The sequence below is a fragment of the Thalassophryne amazonica genome, chromosome 23, assembly GCF_902500255.1.
Source record: "Thalassophryne amazonica chromosome 23, fThaAma1.1, whole genome shotgun sequence".
Classification (NCBI taxonomy): Eukaryota; Metazoa; Chordata; class Actinopteri; order Batrachoidiformes; family Batrachoididae; genus Thalassophryne; species Thalassophryne amazonica.
In genome coordinates this window covers 8,368,519-8,392,387 of record NC_047125.1, presented here as the reverse complement: position 1 = coordinate 8,392,387, position 23,869 = coordinate 8,368,519, and the positions used below count along the sequence as shown (strand labels likewise).

Here is a 23,869-nt window from a genome sequence, read left to right as displayed (position 1 = left end):
CAACATGTACAATGATCAACCGTATCAACCGCTGCATAGAGATCGAGCAGAAGCAGCACTGTGGTGATATCAGAATACATCACCAGCAGAAGATTGTTCACCACATTAGGAAGTACTGTCTCTGTCAAATGATATGTACTAAAAGCCGACTTGATCGTCTTTGATAAAAATACCGCATTTAACGGTAAATGCGGTATTTTTATCAGACGATCAATGATATTTTGATCATTTCATTTCAACTGTGTTGTGGTGGTGTACAGAAGAAAAATGATTAAAAATTGTGTTACTGTCCAAATACTTACTCAACTTACGGCCCAACTGTATTTGAAGACTCAGTTAATCCAGCTTTACCGTGCTGTGTCCTCTGGTAGTGACTCATATTTTATGCTCGTACCAACGATAAATAAATCATTCACATTCAGAACTTCATTAATTAATAAAAAAAATCCTTATGATACAAATGCTTCATGTGCAGCAAGCAAGTACCACAAAATATAGACATATAAGGAAAAACAAATAAAAAGGAGAAAATACTGATCAATAGGTTCTTTTATTCCAGATGAACGTATCCCAACAGCCCTTGGTGCTGCACATTATGATCATGATGGTGATGGTGGTGGTGATGATGATGATGAAGTTGATGATCACTGTCATTTCTCCCATTCTTGCAGTGACTCCAGTGTACTCTAGCCAGGCTTACTGTAAAGACATGGAAAGAAAAGTTAGTTCTCACCCTCCTGAATGTGTCAGCGTCACTGATGAATTCCTACCAGCTGAATAGAAGACAACTTTGACCGATGGATTTCAATGAGCTTCACAAGTTAAATCAACAAGAGTTGGTGTGATGAATGAGACAAAATAGTGGATAAGTGAAACCAAGGCAACATACGCCTACATACATTCAACTGCGTATTTGTAAAGATACCATGACAGGGAGAAGATGAACGGCAAAAAAGAATAAATCATACATTAATCAAAGGACTGGCTCGGGTAGGTCAACAATGCGCCGAATGAGTCAAAACACTAGTGAGTCTTGAGAAATGTTGGTTCTCCGAATACAAATGATGGAGAACCACACCCTACATTTTCTGAGTCCTTTCAAAACATCTCATATTCCACCTGCATTCTTGTTTATTTGCATCAAGACTATTTTTTTTCAGACATAATTGAACAAATGTGTTCTTAGAGTGACTGTGCACGATGTCATGATCACAACCTATCCTCCCGCCATTTGCTACAGAATGATACCTCGTAGGGCCTCGAATTTAAAGTTCTGTGTAATTGTTTTGCCACCAAACATAAAGAGAATGAAGGTCCAAGTCTTCAGGGTCTTGGTCCTTCTTGTGTGTCTTCTATATGGCTGTGAGACGGACACTGAGCAGAGACCTAAGGCTAGAGGTCTTTACTACTCAATCCCTTGATCCTTGGGTGCCACTAAAATTACTTTGTGTCAGCCAAACAGTTGGGTAAGGAGACTAACTTAAGTATCATTTTCACTGGGAGGGAACATCAGGATGTGTGCAGTGTTGAGGGCCACCTGAAACTAGAAAAAGCCAAGATGATGCCCACGTTTCACCTGGCTGTGGCAGATAGGTATTTTCGAGCGATGAGGATGGATTGGTTGTTTGCCATTCAGGACCGAAGGCAGTTTTGTAGTGTGGTGCATATGGCTACACTTTCAGACTTATTTCCATCCATTTCTGGTAGAATTATATACCCACCAAAATATGGACATGATGCAACATTATCAAACGAAGGAGATGTGTTGGCATGCTGTCCCAGGGAAGAGTTCCCTAAAAAACTGGCAAGTTATGATACTACTAGGACGTTGACCCATGGGGAGCCACGAGTTCTAGATGTGGTTGTTTGTACTAGAGATGTAGAACAGCTGACTTTTGGGGGAAATCTGTTTACAGTTATGCTACATTGTTTAAGTATTGACAGAAATTTTTTTGGCTTTTATGAAAGTGTTTAATGAAGGTTTAATCTGTTTTCAGTTGTGTTCAATTTTCTAAAATGAATTTTTATCATCAATAAACTTTTCTGAAGCTGCATAACCAGGACAATATTCCATGTAAAGAAAAAAAACTACAAACAACTGAAGTTTCAGATTTGAATCAGCTGTCTGGGATGTTAGACGATGGACAGACTGATGAATTCTGTCAGGTCTGCAGCAACTTCACAGCCTTTTATTTTGAAATACAGGCTCTTATTGCAGAAATACGTATTGGTCCGAGCCACAGCATCTTTTCCGTTTTCACAAGTTGAATCCTAATGAAAAAAATGCATAAGTATGCCAAAGGACTCAGCTCTTTCTGGATTTCAATTGATGCTCTTGACACAAACACAAAGAGGCCACTCCCCTTTTATTATATGGATTTGGCAAAATGTGTTTTAGTTATGGAAAATTTTCTCAGAGGCCAGAGATTTATGGAATAAATAAATCTGATACAACTCAGAATTCTCACTGGATTGCTTGCTTTTTAGGATAACATCTATAATGTGTTAACATAGAAATACAAGTATTTCTAGGACAATTTCATGGTAAAAAATTAGGTTTTAATGAATACCAACAACTTTCTTCAGTTAGCCAAATTCTGCTCACTCTTTGGACAGATTTAGAGCAGGTAGCTTAGTGGGATAACGGATTGGACTACCAATATTCCCTATCACGCTATGTCTGTGTGTCCTTGTCATTGTCCCAGTTCACCCATCTGTAAGTAACCGGGTAACCGGCCTTGGTTGGAGAAGTAACCTGTGTCAGACTGACGCCCTGTCACAGACTGACACACCCAGCCATAGCCTTTCATCCGCCTTACACTACAGAATCTGGGGCTAGGCTCCCAATGGGGCTTAGGGCCTATATAGGACTAATTTCTTCTTTGTAAGATGATTCAACCAGATGTGTTGTGATCTGTCCCCTGTCTGTGTCTTTATGTTAGTTGTTGTTGTGTTTCAGTCCTGTGTCCATGTCTGTCAGTTGTGTGGTTTCCCTGTTTGCACCCAGTTACATCTTTGAGTTCCATCTTGGTTTTCTGGTTCCTTGGTTTTGTACTTGGTTATTTTGTGGTTCTCCTTTCAGTCTGATTAGTATCATGGTGTGTTTTAGTTTCTACTCACCCTGGGGTTATTTTGTGGTTTGTGTCACTTGGTGTTTGCCACTTTCTGTGTGTGTGTGTGTTTGTAGCCATGTCTTGTTTCCTGGTCTCCCCTACTCCACACCTGTAGCTTGTCTTTTCATTTGTGTTACTTTAAGCACTGCACCCTTCTGCTTTGAGTTTGGCAGATGATTCTTTGTTACCTTCCATGTGTAGCTGTTTGTAAGTCTGTCAGTATCGGTGACACTTCCGGTGAGTTTTGCCATTTGTGACTTCTCTGTGTTTAATTGCTCTTTGTTGGTTGTTGCCCTCCTCTGCCTACATCTCTGGTTTAAGTTTTACATGACTGCTGTTGTACCCTTTTTTGAACTCCCTTCAGTCGGTGGACTGGACAACTGTGTTTTTGGGCAAATAAATCACCTTTGTTCTCCAGTGACATCCTGTATGGTTACTGTCTGCATATTGGGTTCACTGTGACACTGCAAACCTAACAGGATAAACTTCAAGTCAGGATGCCCATTGACATAACCTTCACTTCTAACATATAAACTGGTAACTTGGTTACCAGTATTCCACAACAGTTCCACAAACTCAAGAAAGGAATCTTGTGTTGTGCTCTGATCTCACCTCCTTGCCACCGCAGGTACCACAAAGACAACCAAAGAGCCCATTGATCATTTGGATGGCGCAGAGAGTTAACTCCACAAGTGCTGCCACTAACAGGGTGGAGAAGAGTCCCATGTTGAACTCAATCACATTTTTGGGAAGTAAACACCAGTCCCATAGTTCCTTGTTTGACAGGTAGCTGCCATTACTGCAAACATCAGAAAGGAGAGGATCATTCATTGTACGTGTAGTCTTGTAAGCACTGTGAACATTAAAACTATGCAATTCAAAGTCATTACATAAAAAAAAAAAATACATTCATGTTCTCAACACAACAAATACATCACCCACATAATCCATTTGTTTCAAATTTGTTTGTGACTATTGAGACCCCATTTAGCACAGCTGGTTTTCCTTTTGATCCAAAGTGTGGAACAATGTTCAGCACAGGTTTTGAAAATATTACTAAACATTATCCAGCACTGACTTACCATCTAGTAACTGGTTTACTTCTTTACAAGTTTTTTCACAGTCAATTTCACAATATCCCATCATGCCCTGCATGATGGGATATTGTGAAAGCTTTAGTTTGAGAGAAAAGCTTCGCTCTTGCTTCAATGTGTGGGATTTACAGAGATGAAATTGCTTCTTAAGCAGGATTGTGCTATTTCTACCTGTGGAGGGGACATTCTGCAATTCACACTGAAAGGGATCGACTGCTGAGCCCCAAAACCCCACTGTTTACAACCAGTGCCGAAGAGCTCACAGAAGTAGGCTGTTTAGTTCCTATCAGTTTGACACATCAGGGGACTATCTGACACTGACACTGGACATGCAAAGGACTACCCAACAGCAATAAAAAGACTGAATTTTATACTGAAGAAATGGGATTGTATAGGTACATTTCAGTCATTTAATCTCGTTAGGAAGTCTTACGTTTAGCAGTGTAAATTTTGAAAAATAGAAACAAAATATAATTAATTTTATAAATGTACAATCAAAATGCTCACTGCAGATCAGTGAATGCTTTTTGGGAATCCAAGGTGTCCTGCCTCATTCCTGCAGACTGCTTTTATCCAAGGATTGTGTTTGTTCTCATTGCTGGGAAATATGTAGAACATTACCTTCTTTTCTTGTGCCAAACATTTAATTCATACATTGCTGCACTAACAGGGCTATTCCATCACCCATGATCCAAAAAGGTGCAAAAACAGGGTGAGACGGTTTAATCTGGCTTGCCTTTTAACAGGCTGTCTTATAAATTGCAGATCTGGCAACCCACCCAAAAACGAAAGGAAGGATCTGCGCCCTCAACCAGAAATGATCCAGCTGTTTAACTCTGAACAAAAACCTCAACAAACACTGCTTCGGTTTCAAATTTTTATCTTGATGGAGCACAAACAAACAACTTTCAAGTTGTAGTCACTTCTGACATGCTGCTGCGTCTACATCATTTCAGATTATCGCCTCATTTCTGCTTAAAACTAATTTTAGATTGATTTAAAAGGTTTTACTTTGTCACCTGATGGTTAATAATCGCATTGAAAATGCCATAAACATGCTAACACATTAGCATCGGGATCCGGCTCATGATCCGGATCACCACTAAAATTTAATCACTTATTCTTCTTGTCATTTTCAACCACTCCACAAAATTTCATCAAAATCTGTTCAAAACGTTTTGAGTTATCCTGCTGACAGACAGACAAACAAACACGACCAAACAAACATAACCTCCTTGGCAGAGGTAATGACTGTTGTACAAAACCTTCAGATATCTGTCGCTGAGATAGATGATGAGTGGAGTGCAGTTTGAAGCAGAAACAAGGTGACAATCAGTGAATCCCTGCTGATGCTCCAAAATGTCACATGCGCAGTAAAGGCAGCGGGGACCAATTTTTAGGTTTTTAGGAGCCATTTGTTCGACGACACCGGAACTCACCATCAACAATTTCAAGAATAGGGATGAATTTTTTTGAACAGTTGAAAAATTGGGTCCCGATTTCAAATCTGGTGCCAATGATGGGCGTAAATACTACGTATACCGAGTTTGTTCAAAACTGACAAAGCTGGATTAAGAAGTTACTTGAATGCTTGAAAATGTGTCCCGATTTGCTATTCGGCATTAAATGGGGAGGAATTGTGCTGGTTGGAATGAAACTCACCTCCTGAGCCTTTTATTTTTTTGGGCCATTTTTATTATTCTCTTTATTATCCTCCATCGGTTTTGTGTAAAATAAATAAATAAATAAATAACCCACAATCATTTGCAGCACTGGAATAATGTGTGTGCAGGGCATTATGGGATGTTGCGAAACACTCTACAGGTAAAGCAAAATAGATTTCTCAGTTGATCTGGTGCATCAAAACTCACCAGATGCAATAAGGTTTGTCTGGATTCTTAACTTCTTTTAATTTGGTGAGATGGCTGATCTCTCACCCGCTTGTTGACATTCATTTTTACTGTGGTGTTACAAGGACAGGAAGCATCACAGTGACATGTTTGATGCACCATCTACTCCAAATAAGATATCATCCATCCATTTTCTATACCCGCTTACTCCAATTAAGGGTCACCGAGGGGGGGACTGGAGCTTATCCCATGCATGTCTTTGGATGTGGGAGGAAGCCAGAGCACCTGGAGGGAACCCACACAGACACAAGGAGAACATGCAAACTCCACACAGAAAGGGTGGAAAGCGATCCTCCGACCTTCACCATGTCGCCCAATGTAAGATATCACCCCATTAAATAAAATGCAAGCAACACTCACAAATGATGGTCGTGTCTTGCATACGCAAATAGACAAAAATACCATAATAGCAGCCACATTGCAACATCTACAAAACCTCCAAACTTTGGCATTAGCGATATAGTAGTTTAAAAAAAAAACATGGTTCCTTCATTAGTCCCCAAATTTATGTAGATGAGTAAAACCTAAGACAGAAAAGTTCTTTCTAAGTTGTTAATATCAAGTATCTATAGTATAACTCATATTAGATTCATGAAAGTATGTGAGACATCTGTTGCTGTGCACATCATCCAGTCACCGCCACACCTTTCACATCTGGTCCCTCATTGAGGAAAAACGGAATCTGGCTTCCTTTCACCAAGAACATGTTGCTTCATACATTTCTCACACTTCGATTTTACACTGACCACTTAATCATCGACCACTGCACATGAGTGCAAGTGGACTCATATTTAGAGGGAAGAGGTCCCCTTTTCAACCATTGCTCCTTATGAAGCTCAACATTATGGCACACCTGTTTGCAAAGGGTGCTTCCCATTGTCCGTTAACAGTCCAGCACGTGGGCCCATTCGAGAGGCCAAGTGAAGCAACAGTCAGACTGTACACAGCCCCGAGCACACCGCCTGCTGCAAAGCCAATGGACAGGAACATCTACATGGAGAACACAGCACAACCATAATTAAGGGTTAATAAAGAATTGCAGCTACAGGTACAAGACTTTGACACACAGTCATGCTCTGACACTGAGCGGCTATGACAGATCCTAGTACATTGATTTATGACCTTGACCTTTCGTCCCATACACGGCAGGGTCATTACTTGGGGGCCTGAAAAGTAAAAGCCAATTGTATAGTTTGAGAAACATTTATATGTTTGTTCTTCTACTCCTCCCAGGGCCTTTTACTGATTTCCACCAAACTTTGAGACTTGCCCTTAAATTGGCACAGGTCAAAGTCTTTGGGGTCAAAAGTAAAAATGCTAATTTTTTCCAAACTATGATTTGCCCCAAACCTACCACACATATGTAGATGGGTTCTGGAAATGCCCAGGTGAGATTAAATTTACCAAAGTCCAATCACTGTGGTCAAGATCAGGTTTTCTTGTCTTTTTATAGGCCTAACCCTCCCAGGTCCTTTTAGTCACCACCAAACTTGGTATACAGAATGTCAGTGAATGTTGAACGTGAAATGTGCTATAAAATTCACGTTGGTACAAGCCAGGTTGAAAGTCATGTTGTTTGACCTTTTCCAAATGTGGCACATGGATCAGTACATTCCAGATCTGCCCCGACAAGGTCAGTCACAGACCAGTCATTCAGGTGAAGGTCAAATGCATTGGGATCAAAGAGCAATACTGTCTTCATGTGCACGGGTACTATTACCTAAATTATTCAAAAGACAGAGCATGGACACACAAACACTCCCAACTGCTCGACCCAAACCTTTAACACGGTCTGTAAAGATCACCAATCAGTGGATATTTGGGCAAAGATGTGACTAGAGCCACATGAGTAACATACACTTTTGATTTGTGCTTTGTCCATATTCAATATACAATGCGATGCGTGGAATTTAACAAACGCAAATACACTAACGTCTATAAACCCAGAGAATATACAACCCCTGGCAAAAATTATGGAATCACCGGCCTCGGAGGATGTTCATTCAGTTGTTTAATTTTGTAGGAAAAAAGCAAGGAATCACTCAATTCTGAGGAAAAAATTATGGAATCATGAAAAACAAAGAACGCTCCAACACATCACTAGTATTCTGTTGCACCACCTCTGGTTTTTATAACAGCTTGCAGTCTCTGAGGCATGGACTTAATGAGTGACAAACAGTACTCTTCATCAATCTGGCTCCAACTTTCTCTGATTGCTGTTGCCAGATCAGCTTTGCAGGTTGGAGCCTTGTCATGGACCATTTTCATCAACTTCCACTGAAGATTTTCAATTGGATTAAGATCCGGACTATTTGCAGGCCATGACATTGACCCTATGTGTCTTTTTGCAAGGAATGTTTTCACAGTTTTTGCTCTATGGCAAGATGCATTATCATCTTGAAAAATGATTTCATCATCCCCAAACATCCTTTCAATTGATGGGATAAGAAAAGTGTCCAAAATATTAACGTAAACTTGTGCATTTATTGATGATGTAATGACAGCCATCTATCTCCCCAGTGCCTTTACCTGACATGCAGCCCCATATCATCAGACTGTGGAAATTTACATGTTCTCTTCAGGCAGTCATCTTTATAAATCTCATTGGAACGGCACCAAACAAAAGTTCCAGCATCATCACCTTGCCCAATGCAGATTCGAGATTCATCACTGAATATGACTTTCATCCAGTCATCCACAGTCCACGATTGCTTTTCCTTAGCCCAATGTAACCTTGTTTTTTTTTCTGTTTAGGTGTTAATGATGGCTTTCGTTTAGCTTTTCTGTATGTAAATCCCATTTCCTTTAGGCGGTTTCTTACAGTTCGGTCACAGACATTGACTCTAGTTTCCTCCCATTCGTTCCTCATTTGTTTTGTTGTGCATTTTCGATTTCTGAGACATATTGCTTTAAGTTTTCTGTCTTGACGCTTTGATGTCTTCCTTGGTCTACCAGTATGTTTGCCTTTAACAACCTTCCCATGTTGTTTGTATTTGGTCCAGAGTTTAGACACAGCTGACTGTGAACAACCAACATCTTTTGCAACACTGTGTGATGATTTACCCTCTTTTAAGAGTTTGATAATCCTCTCCTTTGTTTCAATTGACATCTCTCGTGTTGGAGCCATGATTCATGTCAGTCCACTTGGTGCAACAGCTCTCTAAGGTGTGATCACTCCTTTTTAGATGCAGACTAACGAGCAGATCTGATATGATGCAGGTGTTAGTTTTGGGGATGAAAATTTACAGGGTGATTCCATAATTTATTCCTCAGAATTGAGTGAGTCCATATTTTTTTCCTCTGCTTGGTCTAAAAAAGTAACCGTTACTGACTGGCACAATTATTTTTCCTGATTTCTTATAGTGTTTCTTAAAGCCAGAAAGTTGCCATTTGAAATGACTTTAGTTTTGTGTCATGTCTGTGATCTGCTTTTTTTCTACAAAATTAAACAACTGAATGAACATCCTCCGAGGCCGGTGATTCCATAATTTTTGCCAGGGGTTGTATACACAAACTACCAGTACTGCAGTCACCCCTAAGGAGCTGTTTGAGCTCCCTGTTGTGTTCATGATATTTTCATACAGCATATGACACTTCCTCTGGTGTTAATCTGTTGAGCAAAACAGCATCATCCAGAAAGTAACAAAAATATAGAAACTGGAGCACTGTGCTCACAGAGCGCAAACTTCCACCAACACTAGTTTCCAACTTCTTGGAAAAAATTCAACCTTTTTAAGGTCAAAGTCCTGTTAGGAGTGGCTTTTCATCAGCTAAATTAGATGTGATCAAATGTCAGGAATTCATACACTTGAATTAAAGTTTTTTTTGCTGTTTTTTTGTGGTGTTGGCAGGTCTTTTTTCTCAGGTTTTTCGGTTTCTGTATTCTTTTTCAGATCACTTGCACAGAACATTAGTTATCTCTACTGTGCACAATTTGTCATTGGTTTTTGGCACTTGGTTTCCGACTGATAACAGGAAGGCAAACAGGAATGAAATTAGAACCTTCATCCAATTTTGGTGGTGTAAGTAAATCCATAACAGAAAAATGAGACTGATTGAGGCACTTTTGATTGAGATATAATGTATAAATGTACAACAAATGGGCTTTTCAATATTAAATTCAAATGTCCACAAAATCCACAATCCGGATCAGATCTGGATCAAACTGTCAGGCATTTTGTACCTGACTTTCAAATATGAGAGTTGATTGGGGCACATTTGTTTAAGAAGTAATGTAAAATGTACATTAAATGGGGTTTTCAATGATAAATTTAAATGGCCACAAAATCTGTAATCAATCAATCAATCAATCAACTTTTTTCTTATATAGCGCCAAATCACAACAAACAGTTGCCCCAAGGCGCTCGATAATCTGGATCAAATCCGGATCAAACTTTGTCAGTTGATAAAGGATTCCATCCTACATAACACTCTTAAATATGAAAGAAATGTTATCCTTTTTTGACAGTTACGAATTTTTGAAAATATTCTTTCAATGTTAAAGATAGGGATTTTTACAATTTTCCTGTTTTTTTTCCTGGCTTTGAGTGTTGACCTTAAAAATTGAATCAGTTCTTGCCTATTGGGATATGAATCTTCAGTAAGAATTTAATAATGATATATGAAAAAGTGTTTGCTCCAGGCTTTTCACAAACAGACAGACAAACAAGGGCAAAAACATTAGACAACAGACACTCACCCCACAGCGGTTGGCACAGCATTTGTCTGCACTGGTCAAATGAATGTGGATAGCAGGAATAAGCACCTGGAAGAAAAGAAAAAGAACACTGATAACTGAAAGAACACTTCCTAATACCCTAATTTCCTAATGAACCTTTCATTAGGAAATTAACACAGGTCATCAATCTGACTTCTCCAACCAGGGTTGGTGCCCATTTACAGCTGGGTTGACTGAGTCTTGACTGGCCGGGCACTCCTGCACTCAGAATGCCAACTGCTCGATCCCTCCAAACTTGAAAGAATTTGTTAATCCCAGTCCAGATGTTGTGAAGAGTTCACCTGGAGTTATGAATTTTGTTTATACTATCTCGACCACTGAAATCATTATCTTCATCAAGATAGAAAATAATACCATCAGTTTGTCAAACAGAAGTAAATTTAAACACACGGTGTCGGCCACAACACCAGATACTAGTCTGATCCTGAATTAATTTCATTATGAAGTTAAGATAAAGATGGGAAATCATTTCTGGAACAACTACATTGGGGATTAATTACTATGGAGTCCATCATAGAGAAATTAATTTCACTCATATAGCAAAATATACAATGTCAAAGATGGTTAGCGACTGTCATGTGACCCACCAAACTGAGAGAAAAAACATTTACATTCTATGAATTTGCTCTGACAGAATATGTCAGGATGGAAAACCTGATGTGAAGAAAAACCCCGAGACTAATTAAAAAGGGATAAATTGAGACTTATGAAAGTCAGACTTATAACTGAATCGCTAAGCGAATAATGTGATAATTAGTACGACAAAGTATTTAGGCAGTAAAACTGAAGTCACTACTTTGCAGAATACAGATCAACTCAAAAATAAATCATTTTCTAACCTTTATTCAGCAATTTTAGTCGTTTCCCCACATCATTAATATTACATATAATACACACTTATGAAAGCTCGCTTCACAATCCTTTGTCAGCTTGTTGCTGCACAAAACATCATTTTCAGATCACTTTAACCCACATTTAAGTCAGTGCATCATCGATTTCTATTTAATATAATGCCCGACGACGCAGAATAACGCTAAGCAAAATGACAGCTGCCTCGCAACAGCCCACAGGGCCGCGTCCACTGTCTAGTAGATTAAATAGAAATCCATGGATGGCAAGTATTTGGACACTGGTCCACAAGTATTTGGACATGGTCCCATCCCACTCGAATCAACATCCACCATTTTGATATAAACACAGAGTGCAAAACGCCGGATCTTTCACTGAAGTAAATTACTGTTCGTGTCATTAGAAAAGGAACCAGGCCGGACATCCACATACAATTATTTTTTCCCATCCTACACGTTTGTTCAGTGCGTGTGGCTAATCCGTGGAATTAGAGAGAGAGAGAGAGAGAGAGAGAGAGAGAAGGCTGGTATCCATTTATAGCCGGGTTGACGGAGACCATGCAGATTGTCTTGTCGTCCAAGTACAAAGAGCGGTAGTGTGAGCGGGATTTGAGCCTATAAGTCTACATACTGGCAGGTCATCTCCTTGTCCCCTCAGCTACCTTCTCTACCTGTATGTTGTTTAGTGTGTATGTTATATATGCAACTTATTAATTACTTAGTGGGAACTCTGCCACATTTTGACACCCCCCCAAAGCTTACCGGCACCCGCCTGACCCGCACATCACTGACATCTAACAAATATAACTTCATCCACCTGGTGCTTCTCAACTCTTTACAATATTTAGGAAAAGTGTGACATTGATTGAAAGTGAAAAGCTGTCACTGTGCACATCACCAGGACTCACCATAATCCCTCCTCCAATGAAGCCTCCCATATATTTCACCTCCTGTGTGAGTGTGTTGTTGTTTCCAGCTCTGTCTTCTTCTGCATATTTCGTTTCAAAGTCGGGGAAGAAAAGCATGATGTTGCAGATGATGGACAACACAGCCAGTACATACAGGCAGATGGCGATGATCTTGGAGCACTGTCCTGTACACATGATGTCTGGAAATATATATGCGTATATAAAAAAAAAAAACCTGAATGGAACAAAAAATGTAAGTACTGCTGTCCCAAAAATCCTAATTCTTTTCCCCAGATATAATTAACAACACATTATCTTGATTAAAATAAAAAGTGTTGGCGGTAAAGTGGAGCATAAATTTTATGAGCTAAATGTTCAGGAAAGGGACTAAGAGTGTTGTTTAAATAGAGTAGATATTGGACGATGGGTAGGGTGAAGGTCTGAAGGTGGAGCTACAGCAGATAAGGACAACGAGCCCCATAACTGCCTTTGATTTATGACATGGACTTTATGTAATGGGTGTGTATCTTTGTGTGTGTGTGTGTGTGTGTGTGTGTGTGTGTGTGTGTGTGTGTGTGTGTGTGTGTATGTGTGCGCCCATTTCCATCAGGGCAATAAAATTAATAAAATATAACTCAATGCTTTTTAAAAAACTGTTTGACTAATGCACATTAAATATGTTTTTACTCATGCAAGTGTAGCAGATACTATCAAATGAAGTTTGGGGATTGACAATAGCAATCAGCATTTAGGATGGGGTCTCAAAGGCTTTTGATGCTGAGCAAAACCCAAGAGGTGCTTACGGAGCCATGATGTCACTAGACAGAAGCTCCAAATCTTTGTCCTGCTGATGCTTCCTGTTTGGCTGCATGGTGGTGAGACTTGAACACTAACCAGTAACCTAAGGCAGTGACTCAGAGTCTTTGGCACCAGGTCTCTTGGGAGCATTGTTGTGTACTACTGGAATGATTTTGTGCCAAACGAACCACAATTTAGGGAGAGTAATGTAACTCAATGACAAATCTGTACAGCTTTTGGTGGGTCTTGAACACCAGATGTTTCGCTCTCAAGACAAACACTCCAAATAGGGGAATCCCCCCCCCAAGCAAGCAGACAAATACATGAGAAAAATTATCCTGCCCTCCCCCATGAAAATGAACACTTTCTTCAAAATTTTCCCAAGTGCTTAAAACACACACACACACACACACACACACACACACACACACACACACACACACACACACACACACACACACACACACACACACACACACACACACACACACACACACACACACACACACACACACACACACACACACGTCTAAACATCATAGTTTTATTTCGGACAGAAACAAAATTATTTCATAGAAACAAAAACTACCAGGTTTAAAGTTATGATGTCCCTTAAGTACTGACCTTTTGTTGAAAAATAGCACAAACCATAGTTGTGTAATGATGTACTTTAACTTGTTAATGCTCAAAGCTTGTAAAATCAAGTTAAAACTGAGGAATATCTTCCAATGTACACAAAGTACAAAAACCTCAGTAAGAGTTTGACCTTGAGAAAGCATAAAAAGAAATCAGTTTAGACTTGAGAAAAGGAACTGTTGAGGCTCACAAAGCAGGAGATGGAGTTATCACAGTGTTCCCAAGTGTCAAGAACTGGAGTGAGAAGTATCATCAAGAAATACAAAGAGAACCACGTGGTACAGAACAAGACTGGCAGAGGTAGGAAGCCAAAGATTTCAAAGACTCTGGAAAGAGAACTAGTAAGAGATGTGTCTAAAGATCCCAGAACAACTGTCAAGACACTAGTAGCAACCCAGTCCAGTCGAAGATTCAAGCTTCTCTACTATGGAAACCACCTGGACAACTGAGAGCCTTCACAGAAACATTGCGACCAACTGTGGGCATGAGGCCCTGGCACTGGTACATAAGCTGGAAAAGACTGCTAAAAAGATAGCTAACTTTAGAAACCACTTAAGATTTAACCTGAGATGCAAACAAAACAACGTTATTCCCAAATGCATGAAGCAAAAGGCACTAGAAGCAGGTCACACAGCAGAAAAGATCCAGCACGGTTACCTTAGGAGGATTTTTGGTCTTAGAATTAGAAGGCTTCATTTTAAAATATTAGACCTCCAAAATGTTCTTGATAGTCTTCACAAAAGGTTAGAAACTTTAGTGTGCGAAGAGGACCACAATAAGATCACAAAGTTCATAGTTAAAATTCAAATGTCTGAGCATTTAAAAAGTAAGGAGCAAATCAAGAAGTTTCACAACCTTTTAGTGCAGAAAAGGTGTACTTTCAGTGGGGGTGGTTATAAAGATACACCCAGACAAATTAGTGACAACAGGGAAAATTGGGTAAAGAATCTCTCCAACAGGGTTCTTACACAGACAGAAAAGGATGTGCTCGCAGTGCTAAGCCTCCTCCATCCAACATCACAGGAGAAGAACAGGAAGCTTTGTCAGCACTGCAGAAGGACCAAAGCATCCTTATCCTGCTAGCAGATAAAGACAGGTGCACGGTGGTCCTGAAAACATCGGACTACGAGGCCAAGATCTACAACTTGCTCAGTGACTCCAATACATACGAGCGTCTGACGATAGACCCCACAAGTGGCTATAAGAAGTAAATCATTAACTACCTCCAAAACCTGGAGAAAGAGGGACTCATTGACAAGCAGGCATACTACGGACTGTACCCTGGAGATGCCACTCCATGCATTTATGGACTGCCCAAAATCCACAAACAGGATGTGCCACTCAGGCCTATTGTATGTAGCACTGATTCCATCACTTACAATTTGGCCAAGCACCTCAAGTGGATTTTGGCTCCTCTAGTGGGTAACTCAGACCACCATGTGGAGAACACAAAAGATTTTGTGAACAAGATCAAGGACCTTCAGCTGGAGGCAGATGAAACTATGGTGTCATTTGATGTGACATCGTTGTTCACCTGCATCCCCACTGCGGAGGCCGTCACAGCTGTGAGGCAGAGACTGCTGCAGGATGCATCTCTACTTGAAAGGACCAAACTTACACCAGACCACATCTGCCAACTCTTGGAGATCTGTCTCAACACCACGTATTTCCTGTTTAGGGGTAATTACTACAGGCAGATCCATGGTTGTGCGATGGGGTCTCTGGTATACCCCATTGTGGCCATTCTGTACATGGAGCGAGTGGAGAAGATAGCCTTGGAGTCGTTCACAGGCATCGCTCCCAGTCACTGGTTCAGATATGTCGATGACACATGGGTTAAAATCAAGCAACAGGAAGTGGAGGCCTTTACAGAGCACATCAACTCGGTGGACTCCAATATCAAGTTCACACATGAGGATGCCAGAAACAACCATTTAGCCTTCTTGGACTGTGATGTTACGATTGGAGAAAACAGGCAGCTCCAGACAGGGGTTTACAGAAAACCCACTCACACTGACCAATACCTGCTCTTTGCTCTTTGAACACAAGCTCGGGGTGATCAGGACTCTTCAACACAGAGCCCTACAGGTGCCCACAACTACAAAGGGAAGGGCTAAAGAACAACATGTCCGGAAAGCCCTCACAGCATGTGGTTACCCACGATGGTCCCTGGATAAAGTGCAAAAGTCTCAAAGAACAAAGAGACCAGACAGACAGGAGACGGAGCCAAGAAGAAGAGGAGTGTCTCTCCCTTATTTGGCAGGAGTAGGGGAAAAACTATAGAGGATCTTCAGACAGTACAAAATCCCAGTTTACTTTAAACCTGTTAACACCTTGAGACAGAAATGAGTTCACCCTAAGGACAGGATCCCTAGTTACAAACAGAGCAATGTAGTGTATTCTATCAGATGTCAGGAAAACTATAACGAACACTATATAGGTGAGACTAAGCAGCCGTTACACAAAAGGCTATACCAGCACCACAGAGAGGGTGCCGGTGGACCTCAGTCTGCAGTTCATCTCCACCTTAAATACACTAACCACACGTTTGAGGACAAGGAAGTTAAAATCTTAGCCAGAGAAAGGAAATGCTTTGAGAGAGGAGTGAAGGAGGCATTTTATGTGAAACAGTTGAAACCCAGCCTTAACCGGGGAGGGGGTCTGAGACACGCTTTGTCCCCTGTTTACAATGGGGTACTTAGGTCAAAGCAGTTTCAGTCTTGTGTTCACGGTAATGAGTCATTCACGTCATCAGGAGAGTCGTCAGGGGAGCCGTCAGGAGAGGCTTCCGTCCTATCATTAGGAGGGACAGCTGCCCTGTCATTAGGAGGGTGCTAACTTGAGCACAATAGGTGCTAATTAGAGCTATTGTTTAGTCACTAGCCTATAGCAGTCTGCCTCTCGGTAGGAGGGGTCTAGTTAGGTTTAAAACTCCAGCTTTTGTGGCTTCTGTTTATTCTTCTCTACAAGAGTCAAGACAGAAGTCAGACTACCAGAGCAAGAATTTTAGCTGAGGAAGCTTCTGCGATTTGAAGCGAAACGTCCTCATGTCAAGCAACCCAGTCCAGTCGAAGATTCAAGCTTCTCTACTATGGAAACCACCTGCACAACTGAGAGCCTTCACAGAAACTAGTGAATGACTTAACCAAGTCAGGAATTGAAGTCTCAAAGAAGACCATCACCAGAGCCCTGGACAGGAATGGATTGTGAGGTTGCAGACCAAGAAAAACTCCACTTCTGCAGAAGAAACACCTTCAAGCCAGACTCACATATGGTAAGGACAACCTGGAGAAAGATTATACATACTGAGAGTGTGTCCTTTGGTCAGATGAGACAAATTAGAGCTCTTTGGCCATAGAGACATTGCTTATGTTTGGAGAAAGAAGGGAGAGGCGTCCAACCCAAAGAACACTCTCCACATAGTGAAACAAGGCAGTGGGCGTATCATGCTGTGGGGAAGCTTCAGTGCCTCTGGAACTGTGAATCTCCTCAAGGTGGAAGGAATCAAGAAGAAAGAAGGATATGTGAAGATTTTGAAAGAAAACCTCAAGCAGTCAGGAGCATGGTTGCTTTGTCTTCCAACACGACAACCCAAAACATACGTCGCTCCTGGTGAAGAGCCAACTCCAGAAGACCAAAGTGACCCTTATTGACTGGTCTGCATGAAGCCCTGATTTGAATCTCACTGAAAATCTGTGGGGGGAACTGAAGACCAAGGTCAATGCCAGAAGACCATCAAACCCAGAGGAACTTGAGAGATCTGCCAAAGAAGATTGAGTTAGGATTCCTCAGGAGACATGTCTGAGACTTGTTGAAAACTACAACAATTTACAGTCTGTTAAACACAAACAGGGCACACAACTGACTATTAGTCTGGGGTGGGGGGGGCTAATAATTTTGACCCTGGTATTTTTTAGTTTTGTGAAATAATTTTGTTTCTGTGTGCAAAATAAGCATCCAAAATAAAACTAGGATGTTTAGAAATGCTGTGTTAAAAACTCTGTTGTTGCTCTGTTGTTGCTCTGTATTCTGCATTTTAAAACGTTTGAAAAAATGTTAACTTTTCCTTCAAAGGTACAAAACAGCCAATGGAAATGAGTTGTAAATGTCTCTGATTGGATGCATCACTGTACAGTCGGAATAAAAAGTGTTGAAAATGACTCTCAGAACATTAATAAACACTAGGGTCGGGGCGACTTAAAAATCATTAATCGACTAGTCAGGTACCATTAGTCACTGACTAGTTGACAACTAAATTTGACATTGAATTAAGCCAATTTCGAATCTTCATGGTAAAACTTAAATGTGACATTTATTTGAACAAATATAAACATAAAATCACAAATACAAAAAAAAACAAAACAGTATTAGCATTCATTTATGAGGCACAGCCAGCCAGTTTGAGCTGACTAATCCACCAGCCAAGGTTCATTTACTTTCTTCACTGAGTGAGTGAAGGGAGCGGCAGCAGCAGACTAGTCGGATGTTGATGAGTCGTAGTTAAGTATTATGACTAGTCATCCCAACCCTAATAAACATACTGACTGTGGAGAGAACAACAATCAAACCCCTGCTCTCATCTTCAACTGCTTATCTGGGATCAGGTCGCGGGGCAAACCCCAGCTTATATATAAAAATAAATACAGAAATATTAACAGTAATTTGCATCAAGATTTATTAGTTACACATAAGGGTGACCTGTCCAGGATGTAGCCCGCCTTTCGCCCAATGATCGTTGAGATAGGTTGAAGCCTGCTATGATCCTTAACTGGAAAAAGCAGGTTTTCGAAACTGGATGGATAAGTATCCAGACACACTGGGTAAAAACATTCCATTAATTTCCCAAACTTTCTTCCTTTATGAAACAGTATATGTGTGTGAAGGCAGCGTGGTGGTGCAAGTAATTGGCATGCTTACCTCCCACACAGAAGGTCACCGGTTCAAGGCTCCCCATGCATCACTCTACATCTGAAGCTGCATCAGAAGTAAAAAGTAAAGTATAAAACCTGTGGATCCATACGGAATCCACTATGGTGAACCTGAACATAGCAGGAGCAGCCAAACAGAAAGATAATGATGCTTGTGTGTTAATTTATATACAACATCGACTTTATTTCCATATAAATTTATTTCTTGTAAGGTGGATGGCATTAATCCAGAATTGACAATAAAAATGGCACGGTCAGAGTCGTGGCTTTGTCAGCCATTCAATGGAAGAAGTAAGTCCTGTATTGGCCCCAAAGTCCAGAATTTTTGAAAATTCCTTCAATGTCAAAGATAGGGATTCTTCCAATATTTTTCCTGACTTTGACCTTTGGCCTATGAACTTGAAAACTGAAACACTTCTTGCCTATCAGGACATGAATCTTCAGTAACAAGTTCATAACGATGTATGTAGAATTGTGGGCTCCAGGCTGTTCACAGACAAATAGGGGTGAAAGCGGAACCTCCTCTAACTTTGTTGGTGGAGGTAATAAAGTAGACATTCCAAGAGACTAAATGTGCAGTGATTCCTCTTATTCCAGTGCTCTTGGTATATCTTATTTCACCAACAGACACACAGAGGGTAAAAATACAGAAATGTCATTTTACCTTCCTCAAACGTTCCAAAGACTTCCCCCTGTCCTCCTCCTCCACCTGAGGAGGCGCTTCAGGCTCCATTCTGCCATCACCAAAACCAACAAAACAAAGTCAGCCTGATCATAAAGTACCTCAGTCTTATCTGTACACGGTCACTGGACTCTGATAAGCACTTTACAGCACTGTCAGTGTGGAGCTGTGTGCATGTGTGTTCCTTATTTAGTTCAGTCGCGCAATAATTCTGTGCTGTAAAGTTGTAAATACACACAGCCATGAAGTTCAAGGATCAGTCAAATGATGAGATCACACAATCAACAGTATCAGACCACTAATCGGTGTAAAGATCAAATCTCATTATGTTAATGTGGTGGTTCATTTCAACATGACTTGAAGGTATCCACATGTGTTCATCAAGACTCAAAGTATATTTGGATATGACACAAATCGTACCATTGTGCTCTCGGGTCAGCCGATGGGGAATCCCCACTGGTTAACCCAGGAGGAACATTTTTCAGTTTGGATTTCATCTTGCTGCACATATAACAAGGTCTGATGGGCAAAAGGTCTGCTGTTCGAAGCCCAAAAGAAGCCACAAAGACATGTCACTCGGTTCTAAATACATTTTGGAATTTAGTTGGGGCATGAGATGAAATTTGGCCCCTTCACCCCCAACACAAGGAGCATTATTTTTAAAGTATTGCATTTAAAGAAAAGTGAAATGATAAAATATGTCAAACCTGAAGGGGACATGTACTTTTTTCCCCCGGTACTGGTGCAGTGGGAGCAGTTTTGAATACAGCAAGAAGGTCTCGGGTTGAATGAACCCAGTCTCACTAGGAAGGGCATCAGATATATATTTTGTGGCAAATGAACATGCAGACCTCTACAAGATCCTGTTTTTATTATTAATATTATTATTATTATTATTTTGGAATGTGTCTGGGAAAGGTTTAGTGACTGCAGGGACTGATTGGCTACAGGCAAAGTCCTGCTGAGAGCCCAGAAAACCCACAAGCTGGGGTCACTTCAGGGGTACATGAGACAAAAAACTCCAGTTATGTGCTTGTGTAGTCGTGTCTAGGGTAGTATAGCTTAACTGGGATTGTTTCTGTTTCTTAATATAGTCATTCATTTTCTACTGCTTATCTGCCTAATAAACATACTGACCACACTTCCCTATCAGCCACGTCCTCCAACACTGTTTGGGGGATCTCAAGGTGTTGCCAAGCCAGATGGGAGATATAATCCTTCCAATGTGTCCTGCATCTTCTCTGGGCCTCCTCCCAGTTGAATGTGCCTGGAAGACCTCCCTACGGAGATGACCAGGTGGTATCCTCACCAGATGCCCCAATCACCTCAGCTCAAAGTAAAGAACCAACAACTCCACTCCAAGTCCCTCCAGGATAGTTGGGCTTCTCATCCTGTGCCCGAATGCAAGCCCAGATACATGATGGAGGAATATAATTTCGGCAGCTTGTATCCATGACTTTCTTCTTTTGGTCATTACAAAAAGTAACTGGCAACAGTGGCAGTTCGACTCAATATAAATCAATCATAAAGCAATACACAGGACGGTACTCTAGAGTATATCTGTCTGGAGTCAGCAGTGTAAGAAGGAGACTAATCAACTCTAAAGAAATTGCAAAGGATACATTTTTCCATCTGTGGAATATAGTAAAGACTTGACCTATTCTATCCATGGCTGATGCAGAGACATTGATTCATGTTTTTTTTTTTTTTTATGGATTTGACTAGTGGAACATCTTATTCCCTTGCTTGCCACAGAGTAATACCAGAGGTCTTCACCTAGTCTAGAATGTTGCTAGAGTTGAATGAGAACTGGAGACTGTCCAGTTTCAATGGCTGTTCTGACACAACACAGTTATTAATTTATTGGTGGAGTCTTTGATCTTCACCTCCTGGTCGTGCGAGCGGTCATCTGACTTGTGAACACTGGACTACATATTGTTGTTCTGTCAAGATTTCTCCTGGACTCTGGTTTTTACTCTGTTGTTTTACCAGATTACTAGGACATAACCTCCCCCTCATCAGTCAGTGTTTATTTCTCCACCAGATGGCGCCCTCAGTTTTGTTTTCACACCTGGATCAGATGAGTGACTGATTATTGATAGACTATTTAAACCCTGACTTTCTGTTCATGAACTGCTTGTAGTTTGTTTGTTGTTTGTCGCCTTGTTTTCCTCGTTTTGCCTCACCAGCTTTCAGAGCCTCGTTCCATGATCCAGACAGATACCAGGAGGACCAAACCTGATCACCACACCGTGACCTTGACTGCGTCTTCCAGCTGTGCGCTCAAGACACCGAAGCTTCCCGCAGGTTATGCTCAGGTAACGCTGACCTCCCCCTCTAATTCCTGTATTATAGCGAACTGTCTTTTCCTGGTGTTCCAGACAATTCCAGGACAGCTCCCGAGCGGACCTGGATCCTGTGGCTCTGACAACCTGCACAGCTATGCCACTTTAGGAATTCCTCAGCTTTCGGCGTAGCGCGCATCTCGGCTGCACGCCAGTTAAGTTTCCCTCGTCTCAGTGAGATCCCGGTCTCACTCGTTCCTGTTTCGAACTGTATTATGATAAAGAATTGTGCCAAGAACTCTAAGAACTGCATGTGAACTCTGCTATCAAACCATTGAGAACCCAGCTGTATCAAGTCCTGCTTAATTGGAACTGTGTTACCACATGCAGCACTTGACCTCTGACCTTTGGGTACAACTTATAAACTATGAACAATTACTGAACAGTGAACTTTATTTCTTAAGAACTTTATTTCCTGACCCCTGAAGCAAGATGTGTTAAGCCTGTTTTGAACTGTGACTGTTTTTGAGGACAGCGTTACAAGTGATTTTCACTCACCTTGTGTGTCTTCTTCCTTAGTTCCTGGTTGCTGAGGCGAACGTTCCACCTGGCCCTGGTCATATAATCCTTAGTTGACATTATTCCTTCAAGACTGGCCCGGAAAACTGCAGCTAAATAGTAAAAATGATCTACATTTATATAGCTCTTTTCCATCTGCATCAAACGCTCAAAGCGCTTTACAATTATGCCTCACATTCACCCCGATGTTATGCCATACAAGGTGCTCACTACACACCGGAAGCAATAGGGGATTAAAGGCCTTGCCCAAGGGCCCTTAGTGATTTTCCAGTCAGGCGGGGATTTGAATCCATGATCTTCTGGACTCAAGCCCAACACCTTAACCACTAGACCATCACCTCCCTTATTTCACCTCCAGGAGGCAGGCATCCCAGCACAGCATTTCATTTATTTATTGTAAATGAATATATTTTTCCTTTTGAACTCCTCTCCGTGTCCAGCTCCCTGCATGTGGGTCCATAGTCTGAAACGGTTCGGTTCCACCTGAACCCCTAACTATAACAGTTTAAGTGCTACACCTCTGTCCCCTGCATGTTCTGACAAGTCTGTGGCATGTTTCTGTTATATTTGTTAGTTTGGTCTAAGCAGATGGTCACCCCACTGATTCTGTACTGCTTGAGGTTTCCTTCGTCGTCCCTGGACTTTGTTGATGTTCTCTTTTGTTGTGTTTTTTGTTGCTTTGTCATGGAGGTGCTGACTGGGAACACACACCTGCTGAAATTTCAGGTCTTGGATAAACACCTCTGGGAATATTGTGTTCCTTAACACAATATTCCCAGTGATCATAGTACAGAAACAGCATTAGTGAAGGTTACAAATGATCTTCTTATGGCCTCAGACAGTGGACTCATCTCTGTGCTTGTTCTGCTAGACCTCAGTGCTGCTTTTGATACTGTTGACAATAAAATTTTATTACAGAGATTCAAGCATGCCATAGGTATTAAAAGGCCAGATCCTTATTAACCAGATCCTTACTCTGGATGGCATTACCCTGACCTCTAGTAATACTGTGAGAAATCTTGGAGTCATTTTTGATCAGGATATGTCATTCAATGCGCATATTAAACAAATATGTAGGACTGCTTTTTTGCATTTACGCAATATCTCTAAAATTAGAAAGGTCTTGTCTCAGAGTGATGCTGAAAAACTAATTCATGCATTTATTTCCTCTAGGCTGGACTATTGTAATTCATTATTATCAGGTTGTCCTAAAAGTTCCCTGAAAAGCCTTCAGTTAATTCAAAATGCTGCAGCTAGAGTACTGACAGGGACTAGAAGGAGAGAGCATATCTCACCCATATTGGCCTCTCTTCATTGGCTTCCTGTTAATTCTAGAATAGAATTTAAAAT

The 23,869-nt window shown here is 40.9% G+C and overlaps 1 protein-coding gene across 1 annotated transcript; it reads right to left on the bottom strand.

Annotated features, from left to right (window-relative positions):
- Positions 1-410: 410 nt before the first annotated feature.
- On the bottom strand, positions 411-22,698 carry zgc:172079 (uncharacterized protein LOC563398 homolog). The gene is made up of 7 exons (XM_034164861.1): positions 19,638-22,698; positions 18,963-19,019; positions 12,612-12,811; positions 10,817-10,882; positions 6,971-7,107; positions 3,726-3,912; positions 411-699 (listed from the first exon to the last, which is right to left on the bottom strand). The coding sequence occupies exons 2-7, from the start codon at positions 18,997-18,999 to the stop codon at positions 697-699; spliced, it is 630 nt and encodes a 209-aa protein (XP_034020752.1). The 5' UTR covers positions 19,000-19,019; positions 19,638-22,698; the 3' UTR covers positions 411-696.
- Positions 22,699-23,869: the final 1,171 nt, after the last annotated feature.